Genomic DNA, 22,511 nt, shown 5'->3' on the forward strand with positions numbered 1-22,511 from the left:
ATCGGGAATGGTTAATATAGCAAGTTAAAAAATAGTTTCTGTCTTTCTACACAGCTCTCTTTTTCATTGAAGTATTATTTTAATCCCGACCAGTTGCGAATGAATACTTTACAGGGAAGCAACTCATTATCCTAGTCATACGTCAATCAGTCATCTTTGATTGATATAAAGTTATTTGTAATGATCAACAAAAAAGTGGTAAAATTGGTGTTGAGAACCAAGTTTTTATTTTAGACACACTGCAGTCCCCCCCCCCCCTCTAGCCATAGAGATAACGCAGCCATACATCGAATACACACACACATCGTAACATTACGGCACAACAAGCACGACTAGCTCACAGTAGTGGAGGAAGATCACATTATTTTCATGAGAAAAGGAAGTGCTTACGTTTACACACTCGGGACTATGCCACTTATTAATTATTGCAAAAACTGAGAGAGTGAGGAGGGACATCGTGGCTATGTCCTTGTCTAGAACTGCAAGTTGTGAGCAGAATGTTGGGGTCTAAAAAACACCACAACAGACAATGAAACACTGCTAGACTGAAGTCGCGAAGAACTTTCCTGTTACTGTTAGTTTGATGTGTGCCAGGCTGCCTGTGTGTTTACACATGGAGCAATAAGTTCACATACTTGCTTGAACCAGAAATTCACAGGCAGAAATGGCCATAATGAAAAGCAAATCTCGCACGGTGATTTATGTTGCTGTTGGTGTAATGGTTGGAGCATTGCTCAGTTTGATCTGCGCTCCACCAGGCAGTGATTGCGGACTGGACAGTAACATTCACGCAGGGACCAAGCGAAAAACCAATGCAATCATAGATTACGGCACGGATGAAAACGGGAACCAACTAAATGACAAGGACTTTGAACCGGTTTTGATGACGGCAAATAATCCACTGGTGAAGAAGGACATTGATCGACAAAGCCTGATCCGATCGCGTTACATCTCTTCGGAACTTCAAATTAAAGAGAAACTATTTGTGGGCGTAATGGTGTCACGTGAAGAGATCGATTTAGATTCCACCACTGTTGGGCTAAACAAGACGCTAAGCCATTATGTCAATAAATTAGTGTTTTTTGCGAAGACGAACCCTGAGCCAGCCCCAAGCGGAATGACGATTGTCGCGTTTCCAGGGGAACAGGTCAATGTGAGGATGTTCCAAATATGGAAGTACATCTACGAACACTACGGCAACGAATACGATTGGTTTCTTTTGATTCAAGACAACACGTATATTTACGGAGAGGTGTTTATGGAGTTTCTCGGGCACATGAGCGTGGGGCGTGATTTGTACATGGGAAGTCCGGTGCATGAATCTGAGATGGATGTGACATTCTGTAGCAGAGAGGCAGGTCTGTTTGTGCAGAAAGGAATTTAACTGCAATTGACTGTATCTAAATCAAATAGCCCCTTTGTTGCTGTGAAAGTCGCCATTTTGGGCAGAGTAGCGCATCTAAATGCGCACATCAATAAAGCACGCAGCGTTCCCGGTTTGGTTGCTATGGCATGAGCACCCACACACACTCGCTCACAGACGCAATGTTGTAGGGCAGGTGTTTGAATGGTGAAGTCATACTCATTATTCATGAGTATATGATAGGAAAATTGCTGTTTGATTCTGCAGTCTTTCCTGTCTGGCTCAGCTCAGCATTGCTTTGAGTTTGACTGTACAGTATCATACATACCAAGACATTCTAGCTATTGTAGTCTTTGTTTTTTAAAATTATTATCAATATTTTCAGAATCTTGTTTGTAAATGTGGCATACATGTAGTTCCATTGTAATCCACACCCACTTCCACACAAATTGGCTCAAATGATTACCATAGGAAATGTATTGAGCTATTTTTACTTGAGGATTCAAATAACAAAAACAGCAATATCACAAATTCTAAAACTTATCCCTAAACATTTATTAGGTGTTTTTAAACGTTGTAGACACAAAGTGTCTAACACTAGAAATATTCCTTTGTTGGGCCTCAAAGTAATCTCAACTCCTTTGGAGTATGCACCATCAGGCAAGTTTAATAATGTTGCTAATCATTCACAACAAAGGTCTCTACCCCCTCGCAAGTACCCATTTATTCCATGGTAACAAGAAGCTATAAGGTCGTGGGTGCGAATCCCACCCGAGTGTCGAGCATTATGTCTGTGATTTTTTTTACAGAGCTCGGGAAAGTACTGAGTATACAGTGCTAAAACACATCTTGGTGGTATATTGGTACAAACTAAAAATAAATGTAAGAAGCTATTTTATAGTTTAAAGGCAGTGGACACTATTGGTAACTGTCAAAGACTAGCCTTCACAGTTGGTGTATCTCAACATTTTTTTATGCATAAAATAACTAACCTGTGAAAATTTGAGCTCAATCGGTCATCGAAGTTGCGAGATAATAATGAAAGAAAAAAACACCCTTGTCACACGAAGTTGTGTGCGTTTAGATGGTTGATTTCGAGACCTCAAGTTCTAAATCTGAGGTCTCGAAATCAAATTTGTGGAAAATTACTTCTTTCTCAAAAACTATGGCACTTCAGAGGGAGCCGTTTCTCACAATGTTTTATACCATCAACCGCTCCCCATTACTTGTCACCAAAAAAAGGTTTTATGCTAATACATGTAATTATTTTGAGTAATTACCAGTAGTGTACACTGCCTTTAAGGGGCAGGTTGTTAGGATCATGTTAAAAAAAAAATGTAGACCTATGGCTGTACATTGAATTAGTTACTGCATGCGTGCATCCTCCCCTGTTTATATCTATATATGGAGATTGGAGAATGCACATTGCGAGCGGAAATTGGGTGAGAGGTTACAGCCACTGGGCTGTATTGACAATGACTACATAGCCCCTTGACTTGAAGTGTCTTGCCGAAGAATACTTAGTGTCACAACCAGGATTTGAACCCACACAATAACAACTCGGCCATGAGAACTTCAGTTTGATGTTCTAGACAGCTCAACCATGACCCGATACAATCATGAGAACTAAAATAATAATTTTTCATCTTTTCTGTTATACTTACAGGGTACATGTTGTCAAGAAACCTGCTGAAGAAAGTCGGACCATACTGGGAGGATTGCATGCGCAAGTCGTGGAACAACGTACCGGACTTGGAGTTTGGAAGATGCGTTCAGGACCACTCGGATGTACGCTGCTCTTCCGTTTATGAGGTAAGAGAGAAGCAATTTCCTTTGGAATCTTCAACCCAACTTCTCACAAATTCTCCAAAAACCATTGTGCTGCTTCAAAGCAGACTGACAGGTGCATTTTGTTTACACTTTAAGGTTCTATTTCTATTTCTATAAATGAAAACATTTCATCCAATACCCAGTAAGCCAAAACCATTCTTTAGCTGGTCTAGAAATGGATTAGTGGCATGTCTAAGCCGAGGGATCTACATGTACATGTAGTTCACCAGACCCAAGCTCTTGTGTTGTCAGCAGCAGAGTGTGGGTTTGAATCCCAGACATGACACTTGTGCTCTTGACTATAGGCACTTAACCTAATTGCTTCATTAAAAGTTGGGAAGGTATTAGACCCAGTAACTGGGGCGCTGTACTCGTTTTTCCAAATTTTGACATTATCGGTAGTACGACCGATAATGTCAAAATTCGAAAAAAGGAGTACAGCGCCCCAGTTACTGGGTCCTTGGAAGGTAGTGCATTCTGCTGTACCAGCCAGGCTCCTAGTGGGTGATACCCTTGCCTACATCCTTAGGAACTGTGAAGGGGGTTACCCTGTTTCAGCCCGAGGAGTACATGTAGGTTGTACTGTGCCCATGGGATGGTGACAGTTGATTCCAAGGTTCGACAGCCCAAGAAGTGGCCGTCTGGCCGTGTGATATATTTAACGGTTCGCATTTAATTATTATTTTTTTTTAACAAGATACAATAATATACCAGCATTCTGTCTCCCATTGTTGCTTGGAATGTTTAGAAATCGAAACAAAAGGCTTTACAATTTCTTGGTTTTTTTTTTCCTTAACTTTTTTTCTTTCCTTTTCTCCATTTCAGGAATCAACGTTTTATGCGTACGATTTTGAAGACAAAGTTCTGTCAAGCAAGGAGAAGCAAGACAGCGAATTCCATAGGGCTATGTCTATATACCACGTGATGGACACTCGTACAATGTATAAACTTCATAAATATTTCTCAGAGCAGGCACTAAGTCGAACTCTGGGTAAGATTTCTGAACTTCAGAATGTCATAGAGGAAATCAGTGTGTATGCGCCTGGCGGCAAGTCTAAATTAGCCTGGCCAATCGGATCAAAGAGCACCTTCAAACCCACATCACAGTACGACGTTATTGGTTGGGAGTACTTCACGATGACACATGTGTTTGGATTGGATGACCCAAACTCTAAGTCTCCTCTGATTGGTGCAAATAAACAAGACATTGACGAGATTCTCACGACGACAATGTCACGCTTGAATGAGATCTACGGAAATATTTTCATGCTCGGACGACTTGTGAATGGATACCGAAGATTTGAACCACTAAGAGGTATGGAGTACACCTTGGACATGGAATTGAAACTTCACGGCGACAAAAAGGAAGTTCAGAAAAGGGTCCACTTACTTCGACCTCTCAATAAAGTGGAGATAGTTTCAATGCCCTATGTCACCGAGTACACCCAAGTGACGATCATTTTACCAGTGGTTTCTGGCAGTCAAGAGCAAGTCCGCATCTTCTTAGACACCTACGCAAGGATTTGTCTTGAGACACGTGACAAGTCTGCTGTTATGCTGATCTTCATTTACACCCCTGCTGAGGCTTTGTCGATGGTAAAGGAGGATATTTACAGCGTCAACAAAGGGTATATATCCTACTTGGAGCGCAAGTACCCTGGCTCTCACCTGTCGTGGATCAGCGTCAAAACTAGCCTTCCTTCGCCCATCGCAATCATGGATGTTGTCTCAAAGAAGTTTGCTTCGGATACCCTCTTCCTCCTGACCAATGCTAATATGGAGATTGCCGCTGAGTTTCTCAACAGAGTTCGCATGAACACTATATCTGGTTGGCAGGTCTTCTTCCCGATTCCCTTCTCCCAGTACGACCCCAAGATCATCTACAAGGAGTTGCCGAACCCCAACCGTATCGACATAACCAAAGCCATCGGGCATTTCGACACGTATCTCTTCGAGCATGCTAGCTTCTACAACTCGGACTACATGAACGCCAGGAAGAATTGGAACGAGAGACATCCAGGTAGTGAGACTGAACACATCCAGTCAGACCTAGACCTCTTTGAGATGTTTCTGCACACCAAACTGAACACCTTCCGGGCCGTAGACCCAGCTCTTAAGCTTCACTATCGTCAACGAATATGCCAACCCTCTCTGAAAGAAGATCAGTATCAACGATGCTTAGAAGGAAGAGCTGAAGGTCTAGCGTCGAGATCACAGCTGGCGATGCTGGTGTTTGAGCAACAGCAAAAACAGCCAGGATTAAAGGGTCCTGCGTAGAGTTTCAACTCTTGTGTTCTCACTATTTTCTTCTTTTAGAACCTAAGCTATACTTTAATAAAAGTAATAACAGGAAATATTGCTCTGCAGATAAATTAGCTGGGACCCAGTTGCAACACTGGGACATAATTAGCGCGGCATCTTAGTTGGTAATCTGGTTATGCTATTACTGGAATAAGTTGTAAGCAAATATGTTGTGCTTACCAGCTTGATACAGTTCACAGGTGGGGAGAGTCTTGTGACAATAGCAGGGTCCCAATCAACGAGCCTTTATAATTTTTCTAGCTTTTGTCACGAAAGTCTCCTACTTTATGGTTCTGTTACCACAGAACTCGGTGCTTACAGTTACACAGTCACCAGTCACTTACTGGGTAAGCGCCAAAATTCTGCACTAACTTTTTAAGTGAAGACTGCTTAGTAACATGAAATATGCATACGTGCAAGCACAAATTTTTGATAAAATGTCAAACACGCTTACATTAAATGCGGATTTGTCTCCTTCAGTAAGTACAGATTTTTTCTGATAACAGAGCCATGGTATTGGGCACAAGTCCATAGTCTTTTATAGGTTGACGTTGGACCTCATCTGCTGAGTGTGTCGATCACGGACCATCCATTGTTTTTTCGATCTTTTTTATTTAGCTGCAGTAATGATTTCAATCATCCACAAACTCCTATGGACCATGTCTTTTACTTTCATTCCAGGAGAATAATTAATATTTTATTTTATTTATAGAGTACAGTACATTTACATTGTTATTGCCCATGGTTGGACATTGTCATAATGCAATCCAAGGGACAGTGAAGTGTCCATTCAATTAAACTTAAAGTTTTAGTTCAAGAGGCTGGCAAGAAGAATTTGCAAAACAATCATTGGTTTAAATGATATAAACTGTACAAAATATGTTAATGTAAAATGTACTTAATAATATAAAGTTCACTTTAGTATAACTCTTAAAGTTACTTTTCTGACTGATAAATATTTTTTTCCATGGTGCTGTATTACTTCAAAATCACATAATTTCCAGTGTTTATGTAGAAAAGAATGGTTTTGTCCAAGCATATTTTTTTCAAACTTCTTGTGGTCCAATCTGCACCTTCCCTCCACCCCTATGTCTTGTCTCCTTATTTATTGTTAACCCCTTGCTTTGTCTGTGTGCTTTCTATATCTCTCTTTCTATTATTGTTATACTTATAATACCTGTGTGTTATGTTGTCATTTGGCCTTTGAAAATCTGTCTCTTCTTGTGTCCAAATGTCATGTTTAAACAAAATACTTTCCTTCAATATTTCAGTGTTTTCAACTTTTTTCTTCTGATAGTGGACACTTGATGCTTTGAACTTGATAAGAATACTGTTTTTGAATGTTTTGCATCCTAAATTAACAAGCAATAAGGTTTAAGGTTAAAGAACCAGCCAGTCGGACCACTAGGACACAATTGTGACTGGTCCTCATGTGTTTTAATTTGTAATTAAACAATTTTAGGGAGAACGCCGCATGTATGTAGTTAGGGTTTTTGAACAGTATTGACCAAGTAGAAATAAGAGCCTTGTATTACCAATGTCTTCAAGAAGGAGGAAAAGATGGTTTTGAGGTGTCAGTGGAAAACAGTCTCTGACGCTTCAAAATCTTCTTTGGAGAAATTGAACAGAAATATGACAGATTTTGACCAAAACATGTGAAATAGATCAATCATGCAATAAATTTGTTCTATGTACTTAAGAATTTCAAAAAAATATATATTGTAGATCAGAGGAGTTTTCCCAAAATGATTCTGTTTGTGGTAATCATATATTGAATCTGTCTGTTTGACCATGGTCCAAATCAAAACTAGAAGGGGTGGGGGTGTTAAACCATGTTCAACACTTGGCCATTTCAAATTATTCAAAATCCAACTGCCTTTCAGGCCTGGAATTTCATCTTTGAGAAGGCAAGGCCATTTTCATTTTGAAAAGGGCACTTCCATTTGAAAGTTGTAAAGTCTATGGGAAACGGCACCAAGGCTAAAACCAGGGCAACGGAGGTCACGGCCTCCATGGCCTTCCTTTACGTAAAATTCCAGGCCTGGCATGATTTTGTTAAATGGTATTGGACTGAGAAGTGGATGGGATCAGATGAACCATCAAAATCATTGTCCCTACAGTTTTGCTTGGGTGTTGAATTACTTTTTTTACGGTGCTGGATTTTGTTAGAGTGAGGAAAAATCACTCAAGGAAGTTATGCAGATCTGTGTACTTAGAGGGTTGCCAATGCGTTGCAACAACTTTAACAGGACTGTACGCTTCGTTTTTGAAGGAGCACCTTGGTAAAGGGCACCCTATGAGGACATTGTACATTTCTACTGGAGCATTTTTAAGGGCACCAAGGCAATGACCTGGGGGCATGGTGGAGGCAATTGCTTTGTTGCCTCCGTGAAGTATCAGGCCTGATCTAGATACATAAGCCAATAGGAAGGAATGTGTTCATATAGGGTGCCAGCAGAATAGACTGCACATTTGGTTGTGCTGTGTTCAGACCAAATATAGCCTCTTGCACCTACATAACCAAAGATAAGCAGCACCCTCCTCTCTCATCACATAAATGTATTCGTGATTGTATATGAAATATCACTTTGCATTTCCATCCATTTTTCGTTTTGTTTATTAATTTGTTGTGCTAAATTATAAGAGTGACAATCAATATAGAAATCTTAAGAATTATATATTTTTTTAGATAGCAAAGAAAAGAAAGATTTCCCCAATCAAAATCAACTCTAACTAACTCCTATTAACAGTTTGCCATTTGTTTAAAAAAAGACTATGTACCAAATTTGCATTATTACAGTTGGGCCGTAAATCTGTGTGTTCCTACGCGATGTGCGTTCCTACGCGTTGGGTTTAAAGCGTTTTTCGCAAGGTGTGAATATGAAAATACATGCCAAGCAACACACATTTTTTCATGAATCCATATTGCGTTAACCGCTGACATTAAAACAGTTTTTTTTTATACATTTGTACACATTGTGTACTACGCATTACACACAACGCAACAGATTATGAACACATAGGTTTCTAGCCTTAAACAAACAGGGTTTAACAATTAATGTATCTCTGTGTATTTGACAATAAACTTGTTTTAAATAAACTTGTTGCTGTAATAAAGAAACTTTTGAATTTCCTTTTTTATTAAATAGCTTCAGTTGAATTTGATGTTAATAAAGCATATGGACAACGTTGGTAGTTGTAAAAAAAGACCAGTGTTCGATCTGTAAGTGACCCGACACATAAAATAACTAATCTGTGGAAATTTAAGCTCAATTGGTTACTGGAGTCACAAGAAAATAGTGACAGACCCTCACCCAAATATATTTGTTCACTCTCGAGTATTAAACATCGAGTTTTGGATGCTCGAGATCAAGCCTGATCGTTTTGTGAATCTGTGAACATCGAGATCGATTTTCAATCTTATTTCAAATGTTCTGTAGACCCTTTGCAAGAGTACATCCTTTGTAACCTTTACAAAGGGTGTTCTGTACACCCATTGTAATATCTAGCAAATCACTAGATATTATTTTGATATATCTTTTTTTTTTCAAATCAAAGAGAATGGTTACTTTAAAATGACCACGATGATCACATCGTCGTAAATATTTGCGTATATTCAAATTTGATGCCCGAACTGTACATTTTTATGCAAATATTTGTGTAAAAATCTGATGAATTTGCCCATGTGATGATTTTGTAATGAATAGTATGTAAAATTCATAATTTTATGCCCCAAAATTTAACTATTGAAAACAATATTTTGTGTAAATTGAATTTGCGTCGGACGTATGTTTACAAAGTCTGAATCTAAAAAGTAAGGATGCTTTGCCGACTACACTAGTCGGCAAAGCATCCTTACGGAAACTTCACACCCATCTGTTTGTTAAGAAAGCAATGAAGCTAGTTTGAGACGTAGGGGGGAAACCCTTATTATTATAGTATCAGGGACACTGGTGGAAGGGATAAAAACCTGTTATCCACATGCAATGCCCCGTCCGGGTATCTAACCGGGGTCCACAGATGAGGTGAAAGGCAGAGACAGAACCCTGACTCCCCTCAGTTGTTGTGGTTAGTTTTAAAATTTTGTTTAACCGTTTTTAAATTAATAAACCACGAGGGAATTCCCGAAAGTGACTGGTTAAATGGCATTTAACAAAGAATGATTGACAAGAAAGTTAAAAGTTTTTCATTAAGTATGACCAAGAGAGGGCGATACTCATTTACAATGGGTCGCTGGTGTCCCTTGATCAATGTGCATATTAACGGCTTACGCTGTTCTTTGACAGTGCAACTTGTTTGCTGCTACTTCGATCAGGACACCAGTTATTATTTTGCGGCTCATTCAAAGAAAACAAAACAACAAACTGCGGCAAAATGGAGACAAAACAAGACGAAGTCGACGCTCATCTTTTGATTTCTTCATCCGAAGAGTTTTTACAAAATCAAAAAAGGTTTGTGTATGTCATCTTTATTATGTATAGCAACAAATGTGGTTCATCAAATGCTTAAAAATTATTTTGTTTATTATAAAAATACATGGTCTGCTTGTCTGTCTGCTGCGTGTGGTGCGGTACGTGGTGGAACTTTCATTTTTGTACAAACCAAAATGACAAAATTGTTTAGTCAGTAGGTCAACCAAAGCTGTTTTTTAATTGTTTTATTTTTTATTTTTGTACATATTTTGTTTTAATGAGAGACCGATGTTAAAAGCAGTAGCCCACCTTGTTGAGCTGTATCGGCTCTCTATTTTAACATCGGTCTCATCACAGTTGTAATGGCGACTGTGATGAGAGACCGATTAAAAGGGAGCCAGTACAGTAGCCTACAGCTCAACAAGGTGGGCTACGTACTAGTACTAGACCCTGTGACTGGGGCGCTGTACTTTTTATCAAAATTTTGTCATCGACCGATAATGACAACATTTTTTAAAACAGGAGTACAGCACCCCAGTTACTGGGCCTAATTTTTTACTTGGTCCTTAGTTGGTTTCATTTAGGAAAAATACAATTAAACTGAAGTCACAGGACTAGATGGTGGACAGCTCTAAGTGTTGCACCTGATTTATTTTGCTGTTTACATTTACAGGGTTTTGAGTCAAATTAAAGATGAGATAAATGTCCTCCCAAAGAAAGTCAAGACAGAATGCCAAGGAGATGGAGATAATCTGCCTTCCGATGTTAGGATTGAGTGTCAGCAGGTGGTGGTAAGGGTCAAAGGCTTTAGCCAGGATTTGGAAGATAAAAACAAATAAATAATACAAAATAGTCTGAATAGTGTAAAGGTTAGCCCTTGTGCTCAGTGAAATTTCCCTACCTTTTTTCCCAAGGACAAATAAAAAGTCAGGTTGGCGCAGTGGTGTCTTGCCTCGCCTTCCACCTCTGGGGACCCCGGTTCGAATCCCACCTACCGGGGGGCTCTATGTGGATTGGGTTTTTCAGTCCCTACTTGACTAAGTGGGTTTTCCGCGGAACAATTCTCTGGGGTTTTCCTCCCACTTCTAAAACTGAAAATTCTTCATTGTCTGTTTACCTTGTATAGATGCTGAAAATGCGTTGACAAGTATTGTCATAGATGTAGAGATGTAGATCATGATTGCTGTATACAAGTTGTTTCTCATATTATAATCAATTATGGTCTTGAAAACTTGTCCACTAAACACTTTGAGCTACAATGCCGTTGTCTTATGGTTTCCCCCAAATCAACCGCCATGTTTTAGAGTTAAAATGGGCTCACGAGCAATACTTTTATTTTGTGTTGAGGTCTCTACCATACCCCAAAGTGATTAGAAATTTTCAAAACAAAGCAAGCTTCAAATAAATACAAATAATCTATACATATAAATATCTAAATTATGTTCCTTATTTTGTCTAATTCCAGGATGAATTCAAGAAAAAAAAGATTGCTTTTGTGCAGCTCCTGAGTCGCATTAAGCTGCTGGATAACCTTGAGAATGTACCTAAAGATGAGTGGCCCTCACCAGCATCGTGTGGTAATATTATCAAAGTATACTAAAAAGAGAAAATATACCCTAGCTGTTGCTTACTGCTTACCAACCAAAATGATCTTCTGCGTTCATAAAATAAAAAAAGTTAACAGGCCGACGTTTCGACCCTACCAAAAGACTAAATGAAGGCTGTGTTGTCATATTATAGCCTTCAAGAAAGACTCTGCTTGGGTCAAAAGATCTGGGCCCAGATTAATGGCTCTGCTTACCGTAAGCACAGAATCGGCGCTTACGGAAGCAGGGAATTCTGGAGCGCGTTTTGGCGACCCTAACCAGAAACATGTTTGAGCTTTGGTCGCTGGTCGAGCGTTTTTGCGTGTTCGGTTGAACCGCTGTTCCGACCAATCCGTAACCGACTTGTTGGCTCGGTTAGGCTTGGTTTTAAGATGGCGGACTCTAAAAACTAACGGAAAACGTACTGGAATTCTTTTAAAAAAGAAATACTTTGAAGCATAACAATTAAATAATGTTGGTAAAATTACAAAGACTAAGTTCCATTCCTCGATAATAAAATGACGGCTGTATATTTTGAGAGCATAAATTTTCAAGAGATGTACCTACCTCATGAACTGTTTCTGGTTACCAACCCGTTTTCGCGTAGCTCTCTGAAATTGTTTCGGTCAGTGAATTTGACATCAGAAACTTGTTTCTGGTCATGGTCGCCAAAACACGCTCCAGTACTTATGGCAAGCATATTTCGAGTTAGCGGCGAATTTTGGCTTCTGCACGTGCGTACTCCGCGTTACTAGGCATTTTATGCTTACAAGGCTAGCACAGAAATTTGGAGCTTGCACGCAAGTGGGGAATCGTGATGGTAAGCACAGAATTTTGCGGTAAGCAGAGCCATGAAATAATCTGGACCCAGGCCATTAACTATTTTCTTGTAAACTATACATAAAGGCAGACAGTTAATCAGGCTTTTTGATCAGTGGAGTGTTTATTTGATTCCCGGTCTTGGCACTTTTGCCCTTGAACAAGGCACTTAATACATTTTCTTTGTAAAAAATTGAGAAGGTAGAGCAATGTGCTTTACCAGCCAGGCTCCTAGTGGATGGTACCCATGCCTACATCCTTACAGACTTTGTAGGGGTAACCCTGTTTCAGCCCAAGGAATAGGTGGCAACGTGCCCCTGGTGACAGTTCATTTATAGGTCGACAGCCCAAATCAGTTCAGTTTAGCCTTTACCTTGAAGTAGCCTTCCGTGGCCTTCTGATGTTAGGCGATCTCTCATAAAAATAGAAGGGAAAAAATGATAACACAATTGCTTCCTACTTCCAACAAATAAGTGTGTTGTGTAATGCGCAACCAGTACCCAGTACTGTGGCGTGTCATGGTCGAGCGGTTAAGAGCACCGGGTTCAAGCTCTGGTGTTTGATCAGCAGAGTGTGGGATCGAATCCCGGTTGTGACACTTGCTACATAAAATTGGGGAGGTAGTACTTTCTGCTCTACCGGCCAGGCTTCGGATTGATGATACCCAAGCCTACATCTGTATGGACTGTAAAAGGGGTAACCCTGTTTCAGCCCTAGGAGTAGGTGGCAATAGCCTCTGGGGAAAAAAAATTGTAGCCCACACCTTGAAGTGGCCCTCAGGCCTTGTGTGTCTGGCAACTTGCAAAATAAAAACAAAAAAAAAACCTGGTGATTTTTAGTATGATTGGCTGCAGAGTGCTAACTGTTACATAGCGCTATGTAAATAAATGAGTCTTATAATTTTAACATTATCAGCATGCCTGAAACCCTGTGTTGCTTCTGTTCTGTTTTGTTTGATAATAAGACTGGTAACGCGCACCAATCCACCCTGCGGGGTGTTTTAATAATAATAAAAATTTCTAAGGAGTTTTATAACTGTATACTCTGTATTATGTGTTGCTTTTTACCGAACTGTATTTTGTGTTTGCGTTAAGCACTTTGATGCCTAGCATAAGGCGCTATATAAATCCCTTTTTATTTTTATAACTATTTATTTATTTTATCAACTAGATGAAGAAGCTAAAGAGGTCAGGAGTCAGCTCAAGGGAGCCAAGAGGTCCGCTGCTGATCTTGAAGAAAAAGTCAAAGAAATGATTACAGCAACCGAGGATAGTAAGTGTATAATAATCAAGCCATCACTTTCCATTGTTCTCACTTAAAGGCAGTGGACACTATTGGTAATTGTCAAAGACTAGCCTTCACAGTTGGTGTATCTCAACATATGCATAAAATAACAAACCTGTGAAAATTTGAGCACAATCGGTTGTCGAGGTGCGAGATAATAATGAAAAAAAAACACACTCTTGTCACACGAAGTTGTGTGCTTTCAGATGCTTCGAGACCTCAAATTTTTTATTCAAATTCGTGGAAAATTACTTCTTTCGTCGAAAACTACGTTTCTTCAGAGGGAGCCGTTTTCTCACGATGTTTTATACTATCAACCTCTCCCCATTACTCGTTACCAAGTAAGGTTTTATGCTAATAATTATTCTGAGTAATTACCAATAGTGTCCACTGCCTTTAAAGATGAAAGATAGTCCAGTAATACCTTCAAGTCTTGTTTCCATACATTCTTGTATACAACAGGGCTCGCCTACACTTGACAATTGGCCCGAGGCCAGTGATTTCATTATCGGGCCAGTAAACTCAAGACAGGACAAGTTCAGCAGTCTTGGGGTTTTCAATTCAATATTTTTGTCTCAAAAGAATGCTGTTCAAATGTTGAGCTTGATCTTACAATCCTGCTTAGTATCACTCAACAATAATAATAATAATAATAATAACCTTTCTCCAGAAGACGATCAGAGCATACTGATCGAAACATTTGAGTTGAAACCAACGGTTCTTTTCAGAACCACCCCAACTCATTAGAGATAGTCATTACATGGTGTCACAGCAAACCTTTCTATATCGTATTTCCACCATGCAAAGTTTCAAATCCTACTTAACCTTATTCATGTTGAGCTTTTTTACAAAATTTATACGAAGCACTTGAGAAAAACAAAAGCAACCAAACTACAAAACTACACGTTTTACAAACACTAACAATGCAATTAACAATAACACAAACTAGAGTAACTTAGGATAGAGGTGGATTTTTAATTGGGATATGAAGGAACTCATGGAACTGTTAAAATGAACAGATTGAGGTAGACCATTCCAGCATAAAGCAAGAGATAAATCTTCTGGAATGTTTTGTTCAAACAAAATAGTTGAGATGACAAAACCATGTTCTCATTTTGATTCTAGTCTCTTTTCATTTGGGCGATATCACGATATTATCGAATATCGCTATACTAATTTGGAAACTATTTCGATATCGGATCGATTTGGTTTTAATCGCAATATCAATATATCGCGATATATCGCGATGTATTGCGATATCGATTAAGTATCGCAATATCGCAATGTATTTCCTACTTGAGACATCTTGCACCCCATAGGTTTGGAGTAAAACCAGAAGAATAGGTCATTAGAACACCTCTCTTATGCTGTGACTGTCTCTTCTACAACTTTCACTGGGAGTTTGAAAACTGATGATGTCAAATCTAATTAATCGCGATCATATTGAATATCGCGATATATTGTCAGCGATATATCGTGAATAAAATAAATCGATATTGCCCAAGATGAAATCCCTGTCTAAAGACTCTGAGCTACAAGCCCTGCAGTATTGTGGACTTTCCCCAAAAATGTGTAGACTCACACAAGTGTCATTAATCAACAGTTTGACAATTTTAAACACTTCTTGTTGATGTATTACTCATTGTGAAATGAAGAATAGTATTTCTTGTTTTAACCCTACAATAATGTGCGGTAAGCACTCTATGCTCTGTGCTTTTCCTAGTCCTGTGATAAAAATCCATAGCAAAATACGGGCGGGATTCAAACCCTCCACGACCACCCCCATTTTAGGTTAAATGTCTTTACCAATAGACCTAAGCTTGCCCAGAGACAAGAGACCAGTTCGAGTTCAGTAAGATAAAAAGTTCTGTTTTAAATCTTGACAATTACTTCAATTTGGTTTCCCTTCCTTTACAATGTTAAGAAACACTCCAAGCCAAACTGGAAACTTTTGAGAGCAGACTTGAGCAAGTCCAAGAAGAGATGGCCACCCTCCAGCAGGTTGTTGAAACTAGAAGTCAATCACTGTCAGAGCTTGAGGGGAGTGACCTTAATGTCCAGAATTTCCAGCAGAGGTTTGAGAACGAGGTTTGTACCCTGTTACTAGTATTGAGTAAAGCTAAAATAGAATATTCATGAAACCTCTGAATCCCTATAAAAGAGACCAGCAGCTGATTTCACAAAACGCTAGGATTAAACCTGTCTCGAGTTAGGACGAGTAACTAGTCCTAACTTAGGATTAATCTTAAGGTTTACTTGTTACAGTGCAAGTCCTAAGATTAACCATAAGTTAGGAAGATTTAGGTGAAATCGATGGGTGCTTCTCAAACAGTCTCCTGACGATGACAACGGCAGGCTAGTCGAAACATGGAGACTAATGAAGAACTCACTGTGCTCCGCTTAAGCAAAAGTAGTAATCCCAGTCACTTTCCTACCTCGACCCAAGCAGTAGATTAAGCAGAACAGCTCTTTTCAGAACTAATTAGTCTCCCGAATTCTGAAATATTCTCCGCGGCACTTGGGACACTAAACAGCTTCTAATGCAAGTTGTCACAACTCTCTCAGTATTCAGTTCTCGGTGTTACTGAAAAAGGGCGCCCTTACATAGATGTGAAAAGAAGGTTGCTTATTGGCTCATCCTATCTTATCATTATTTCATTATCATTTTACCTCTGGGATGACGTCAACGGGCCGCTGATCTATCGAAAGGAAAAGCCATCAAACTATATAACAAAGCTTTCTCTTGTCTCAATATTAGACTGCCGAGTTACGCCTAGCTGAAGAAACATTGTCCAATTATCAACCACTGTTATCACGCCTGAGGGAGGGAGTTGCAGACATTCGAAGCCAATGTCAGGAAACACAGGCAGAGACTGAACTAGCTAGGCAAGCTCTGTCTAACTTGAAAGCGAGCCAGCTGGAAAACCAACAGCAAGAACAGGACAAGAGAAAATGGTAATCAGGACTAGAAAACAAAATCTAAATATTCCTTTTTATCTGGTGTTTATATACATTTTTGTAATGTTTCCAAATTCCTGTTTCTTAATACTAGTAGTGATAATACAAAGAAAGACACTAACTTCTTGTTCAGAATAGTATAAAGTGCTTAAACCCAAATTATACGGTTGGTTTTTCGAACTGTTTGATTGTTTTAATCATAATATAAATGTAGATGTATAAAATAAAACTAACATCTGTAAGTTTCATTTCAATATAAGTTATCACACGCACGCTCGTGGAATACAAAAAAATGTAGCGCTTCTGCGTCCCATATATCCAACGAGGCCGTAGGCGGAGTTGGATATGGGACGCAGACGCACTATATTTTCTCGTATTCCAAGAGCGTGTTAAAATGAATTTATCTTCCAGTTTCACATGCAACGCGCAAAGCTTAAAATTTCAGAACGTTGTTTCGCGACGAAGCGCACAAAGTTAGAAGGTAATTTTTCCACTGTTCGTATACGGAGCGTGACGCATTGACATTCACAATACACACTGTGTAATAAAAACAGAGGAAGTAGTATATATGTTTTTATCCCCCCTCCAGTTCAAGCATCTGATTGGTGGATTAGCGCGTACTGGAAGATAAAAGGTGATGTCACGTTTTTTAAGATATTGCCGAAAAACCAGAGTGAATATTTATTATATATCCAGGAAGGAAATATAATCCCTGATGGCACTACACAATCTGATTCAAATTTTTGGGCATAAAAACTGTCTTTTTACATAACCACATTATCTCAAAGTGAAATGATTCTCTAAGTGCTTTATACTATCAAATGCTGCTGTAGGCTTTTTACCAAATGTTTAATTACCAAACGTATACCTTCCCTTTAGTACACATTGGTGTAAGGGTAAACAAAAACAAGTTATCAAAGTTTATCAATCTTATCTTTAGGTGTGACTCAGCTTACCAAAACCTGGTTGAACTTACGGGCGTCTCAGAGCGATCGCTCGGCAACGATTCCTGGACATTAGAGCTTAACACAGCAGGTTGTAGTTTAAGCGACAGAGAGGGCATGAAGGCTGTACTGACGTTGCACTTTAAACCAGGCACTGCCGAATGGGAACCTAAGACGCTGAGCTCAGCCACAGTAAGTTTGTCTTTACGCTTGGATCAAACCAGTCAAAAACATCTGCTAATATAAATGTTAAGTTGTTCAGGAATGCAAGTTTTTGAGATAACGGCAAACAAATTCTGGAGCGATTATGTCCATGCAGGAAGAACAATCAGTAGTTGGAATACTCGGTCTGAGATACGTATTGACAGTAAACCCTGGTTCATACTTCCTGCGAACGCTTCGTGCAATGCGAAGTGTCTTGCATCACAAAATGAAAAACAGGGTGTACCGATTATGATTGCATCACAAAACTTTGCATTGCATTCGCAGGAAGTATGAACCGGGCTTTATGATTCTCAGTTTTTAAAGTTAGAGGAGGATAAACACTGATTTGATTGACAGGCAGGAAATATAATCCCTGATGGCAATACACAATCTGATTCAAATTTGTTGGCATAAAAACTGTCTTTTTACATAACCACATTATCTCAAAGTGAAATGATTCCAAAAACACTTTGTACCATTGAAAGCTGCTGTACTTTTATTGCCATTTATTTTTTAGAGTGATTACCTTTTAAAGGCAGTGGACACTATTGGTGATTACTCAAAATAATTATTAGCATAAAACCTTACTTGGTAACGAGTAATGGGGAGAGGTTGGTAGTATAAATTATTGTGAGAAACGGCTCCCTCTGAAGTGGAGTAGTTTTCCACAAGTTTGATTTTGAGACCTCAGATTTAGAATTGGAGGTCTCAAAATCAAGCATCTGAAAGCACACAACTCAGTGTGACAAGGGTGTTTTTTCTTTCATTATTATCTCGCAACTTCGATGACAGATTGAGCTCAAATTTTCACAGGTTTGTTATTTTATGCATATGTTGAGATACAGTAAGTGAGAAGACTGGTCTTTGACAATTACCAATAGTGTCCAGTGTCTTTAACAAAGATGCATATTGGTTGTTCAGATATGTAGGCCAATCTAACTTTAAAGGAGTTCCAACAAGCAAGGACATGTACATTAAATATTTTGTATCATAACTGTTTCATTCCCCCCTTTAGATTGATATTGAGACGCTGGACATTTCAGATCTTGTAGCAGAGGGAGTGAGAAAAAATAACATTGCTTTCTTAGTGTCTGCTGTGATGAAGAAACTTAAAAATCATGCACCCCTATTCATGGAAGTGGAACAGCTCCGCCATCAGTGAGTTAATAGAGAAAGCTACTTTTTAGGGGGGGGGTGTCTCTTTGGGAAATTACAGTGAGGTCTTTAGGATAAGTGGCATTTGATGGAGTTAAAGTGAAGTTCAGCCCAAAATATTAAAAAATGATAGTTTGTCCATTGCGGCAAATTACTTACTCATGGTTTCTGTAATAAAAAATAAAAGATTCCCAGCCATTTTCACTTTAAACTGCTTATAAAACAGCCACGTTTTGGCATAGAAATGATGATTTGGTCTCTAAAGCTTTGAAATGTCAAATTATCCTACAAGCTTTTTCTGGTCTTGCTTATTATTCTTAATAACCTTTTGTTTGGTTGATGATTTTCTCTAACCCTTCTACTGTCTGACTATTCAATAACATCCACTGTGGTTTTGTACGATAGATCAATGCCAGCCTACAATGATTTTGTGTGTTAAATATATCTGCATAGTGCACAGTCAACCCTCCTACTGTCTGACCATTCAATGTCATCCATGTGGTTTTAAATGCTAGATCAATGCCAGCCTACAATGATTTCCTGTGTTAAATACATTGTACAGTACACATGTCAACCCTCCTATAACAGTCTGACCATTCAATATCATCCACTTTGCGTTTTGAATGATAGATAAACTATATACCACCCTGCAATCTGATCTCAAGTCACAAGAATGTTTTTCACTGTTGTTTTTAGGTATGCCATCGACTGGCAGAGTGAAGAAGGCATTCTTCGAGTCATTTTAGGCGATAGCGGGCACATTGTCTGTACCCTCTCTGTGGCCACTGGACCCCTAGGGTTGACCCTCACCCAGCTGAAATCAGTAGAGGGTGCTTCCAAACACCCACCCATCGAGGAGTTGAAGGTGAGCATTGCTTAGCACAAGTTTAATCTCATGTGCCATTTTCCCATTACAGGATAGCTCCTTTAAAGAAAGAGGCTGGAATAAAACATCCTTTTCATCTGACAACTCACACCTGTTATCCCCATGTAATTCCTTTTCCAAACAGTGGACTTAATTGGATCATGCACAAACCAGTAGGGCTGCTGCCTGCCCCAGCAGGCAGATTAAGTGCTCATCCATGAAGTTTAATGGCCCAGTTCAATGTTAACTCACCCACTGGTGAAAAGGATGTTTAGTTTCCAGGTTTCGTGGCGCAACACTAAGAAAATCTTTACTGGAGTTTCCCTGTAAAGCAGTTTTTTTTTTAAATTAGGCCAAATTACCATAACATACATGAAAGACCTGGCGTTTATTTTACAAAGAACCAAAACTCATCTTAGGGTTTTTCTAATATCATCGGGGTGATTTGTGTTAAAACCCTACAACTGACTGCAGTAAAGTACCATAACTTCCTGTCATCAATTTGTCAGGATTTATTCATTTACATACAATCACACTCTGCCTGAAGAATGTAGTTGGTTTCTAATGTATTATTGCCTCGCAAATAATTGCATTACCTGTTTGACCTGTACACTGAAAGTATTAGACTATTTTTTTCTTTTTTTCCAGCCACCTCAAGAATCACCAAGGATATCGGAATGGCTGGAGTACTTGAAAGAAGCTGTACACAACTTTTAGAACAAATTGTTCACTTCAAGAAAAGGCAGTATATACATTAGTCAAGAGTGACCTTGTGTATGTCCGAGTCTATTATTTTGACGTTTTTTTTGGTCCTATTCAAGCTATATTGTTAGATATCTTTATAGCAGGGGTATACTTTAAAATACCCTGTTCAGGATATTTGGCACAGACTTCTGCATTGTATGTGATCTTTATAGCAGGGGTATACTTTAAAATACCCTGTTCAGGATATTTGGCACTGAGACTTCTGCATTCTATGTGATCTAAAAAGCAGGGGTATACTTTAAAATACCCTGTTCAGGATATTTGGCACTGAAACTTCTGCATTCTATGTGATCTATAAAGCAGGGGGTATACTTTAAAATACCCTGTTCAGGATATTTGGCACTGAGACTTCTGCATTCTATGTGATCTATAAAGCAGGGGTATACTTTAAAATACCCTGTTCAGGATATTTGGCACTGAAACTTCTGCATACTATGTGATCGTTAAAGCAGGCAGGGGTATACTTTAAAATACCCTGTTCAGGATATTTGGCACTGAGACTTCTGCATTCTATGTGATCTATAAAGCAGAGGTATACTTTTACTCTGTTTGGGATATAATACTTTTTTTGGCAGGGGGAAATTTTTCCCTTGTTTTGATAGACTGTTTAGTAGTAGGGGTTTTTACCCAGTTGGGATATACTTATTTTGGCAGGGGGACTTTTGCCCTCTATAGGATCACATGGTTTTGCTCCTCTAGTTCTGATATTTAGCTCTATGGTTATACTGTTAATCTGGTAGAAGTATACACGTATGAAATACTATTATAGACAACTTATAAGAATCTTATAAGAATCCTAAAAGATTCTAATAAGAATATTACAAGAAACTGTATTGAACTACTAAAGAACAGTCTTACGCGAATTGTATTAAGATTCTTATAAGATTATAAGAACCTGTATTGAACTGCTCAGAGCAGTCTTATAAGATTCTTACTAGAACCTTTTATGAATTTTACATGTAAAGTAGTCAGATCTTATAAGAAATATACCAGGATCTTATGTTATGTATGATACACAAGACTTATGTACACTACACTGGGGTCAACATATGACTAACTCTAAAGTATTCGATGAACCCAAACCATCCACTGAAACACAAATCAGCGTTGCATGAGACTAGCAGGGCACTCTTTCAGAAACATTAAAAAAAACTGTCTCTTAGCTTTGCCCAGTTTCATAGAGCTGCTTAAGCAGACAATATTGCTTAAAAATATTCTGCTTAGGAGACATGAGTAATATACCAGTAACAAGTTTTACTTGTGCGAGCTTCCAACTGGTCTTTCTAATTTGATGAGGGATAGACAAGAGTGGGCAAATCTCAACATGATTCCGACCTCCGTCGGCTATGAGAAAGAGACGGACGTTTTACCCATTGGCTCATTGAAGATTACTGGTCACATCACTATATCAACACATGTAAAGTCACATCACTATATCAACACATGTAAATAATATAGAAGTCTTTTTTCAAAGGGTCAACTGTGTATAAATTAAAGTGTGTACAAATGAAATTAACTAGCATATCGATCCACATCAGGTTTATTTCAGCATTTAGCTTTTAAAAGTTTGTAACTAAAGAGAATCATTTGACTGTCTTCTTAATATCTTTGAAAATAAACCTCAGAGAGAAGAAGAAACATATGTGCCAAAATATCTGTTTTTGTCCACAGTTGAATGAATTAAATATTTGGGAACTGTTGAGTATATTTTGAAGAATGAACCATACACTGAAGCCATTCTAAGATTCATACAAACTTGTAAGATGACGCCACTGAGATTTATAAAGGCATTATTAAATGCTTGTATGGCACACTCAAACAAATTCGACAATGACTACCCCAAAAATTTCCGATACTGAAAGTGAGAATGAAAAATGAACAAAACTTTATAAAATAAAAAAAATTGGAAAAATACGTGCCCCGTGTGAGGCTCGAACTCACGACCTTCAGATTATGAGACTGACGCGCTGCCGACTGCGCCAACGAGGCATCTGTTCACGATGGTATTTTTAAGGTTTATATACT

General features: G+C 38.7%; 2 protein-coding genes and 1 non-coding gene across 3 annotated transcripts; 2 read left to right on the forward strand and 1 right to left on the reverse strand.

The window, feature by feature from the left end:
• The first annotated feature begins 294 nt into the window (after positions 1-294).
• LOC117299943 (chondroitin sulfate synthase 2-like) lies at positions 295-7,825 on the forward strand. Its single transcript, XM_033783558.1, has 3 exons — positions 295-1,358; positions 3,030-3,175; positions 4,019-7,825. The coding sequence occupies exons 1-3, from the start codon at positions 665-667 to the stop codon at positions 5,468-5,470; spliced, it is 2,292 nt and encodes a 763-aa protein (XP_033639449.1). The 5' UTR covers positions 295-664; the 3' UTR covers positions 5,471-7,825.
• A 1,980-nt stretch (positions 7,826-9,805) lies between these two features.
• Positions 9,806-22,107, forward strand: LOC117299792. The gene is made up of 10 exons (XM_033783313.1): positions 9,806-9,945; positions 10,580-10,697; positions 11,372-11,483; positions 13,482-13,583; positions 15,520-15,683; positions 16,354-16,550; positions 17,494-17,689; positions 18,717-18,859; positions 19,553-19,721; positions 20,370-22,107. Exons 1-10 carry the CDS (start codon positions 9,869-9,871, stop codon positions 20,436-20,438), a joined length of 1,347 nt encoding a protein of 448 aa, XP_033639204.1. The 5' UTR covers positions 9,806-9,868; the 3' UTR covers positions 20,439-22,107.
• Positions 22,108-22,402: 295 nt separating this feature from the next.
• On the reverse strand, positions 22,403-22,475 carry Trnam-cau. Its single transcript has one exon. It is a non-coding gene; the product is annotated as a tRNA-Met (tRNA).
• Between the last annotated feature and the right edge of the window lie 36 nt (positions 22,476-22,511).

This window comes from Asterias rubens, chromosome 15, assembly GCF_902459465.1.
Source record: "Asterias rubens chromosome 15, eAstRub1.3, whole genome shotgun sequence".
NCBI lineage: Eukaryota > Metazoa > Echinodermata > Asteroidea > Forcipulatida > Asteriidae > Asterias > Asterias rubens.

What these genes read in the sequence shown, in the direction of transcription:
- LOC117299792 (XM_033783313.1), top strand. Translation starts at nt 9,869, where the DNA reads ATGGAGACAAAACAAGACGAAGTCGACGCTCATCTTTTGATTTCTTCA. An exon ending in AGCAGAGGTTTGAGAACGAG is followed by an intron (nt 15,684 to 16,353) that starts GTTTGTACCCTG and finishes TCTCAATATTAG; the next exon opens with ACTGCCGAGTTACGCCTAGC. An exon ending in GTGGAACAGCTCCGCCATCA is followed by an intron (nt 18,860 to 19,552) that starts GTGAGTTAATAG and finishes TGTTGTTTTTAG; the next exon opens with GTATGCCATCGACTGGCAGA.
- LOC117299943 (XM_033783558.1), top strand. Translation starts at nt 665, where the DNA reads ATGGCCATAATGAAAAGCAAATCTCGCACGGTGATTTATGTTGCTGTT. An exon ending in ATTCTGTAGCAGAGAGGCAG is followed by an intron (nt 1,359 to 3,029) that starts GTCTGTTTGTGC and finishes TTATACTTACAG; the next exon opens with GGTACATGTTGTCAAGAAAC. An exon ending in GCTGCTCTTCCGTTTATGAG is followed by an intron (nt 3,176 to 4,018) that starts GTAAGAGAGAAG and finishes TCTCCATTTCAG; the next exon opens with GAATCAACGTTTTATGCGTA.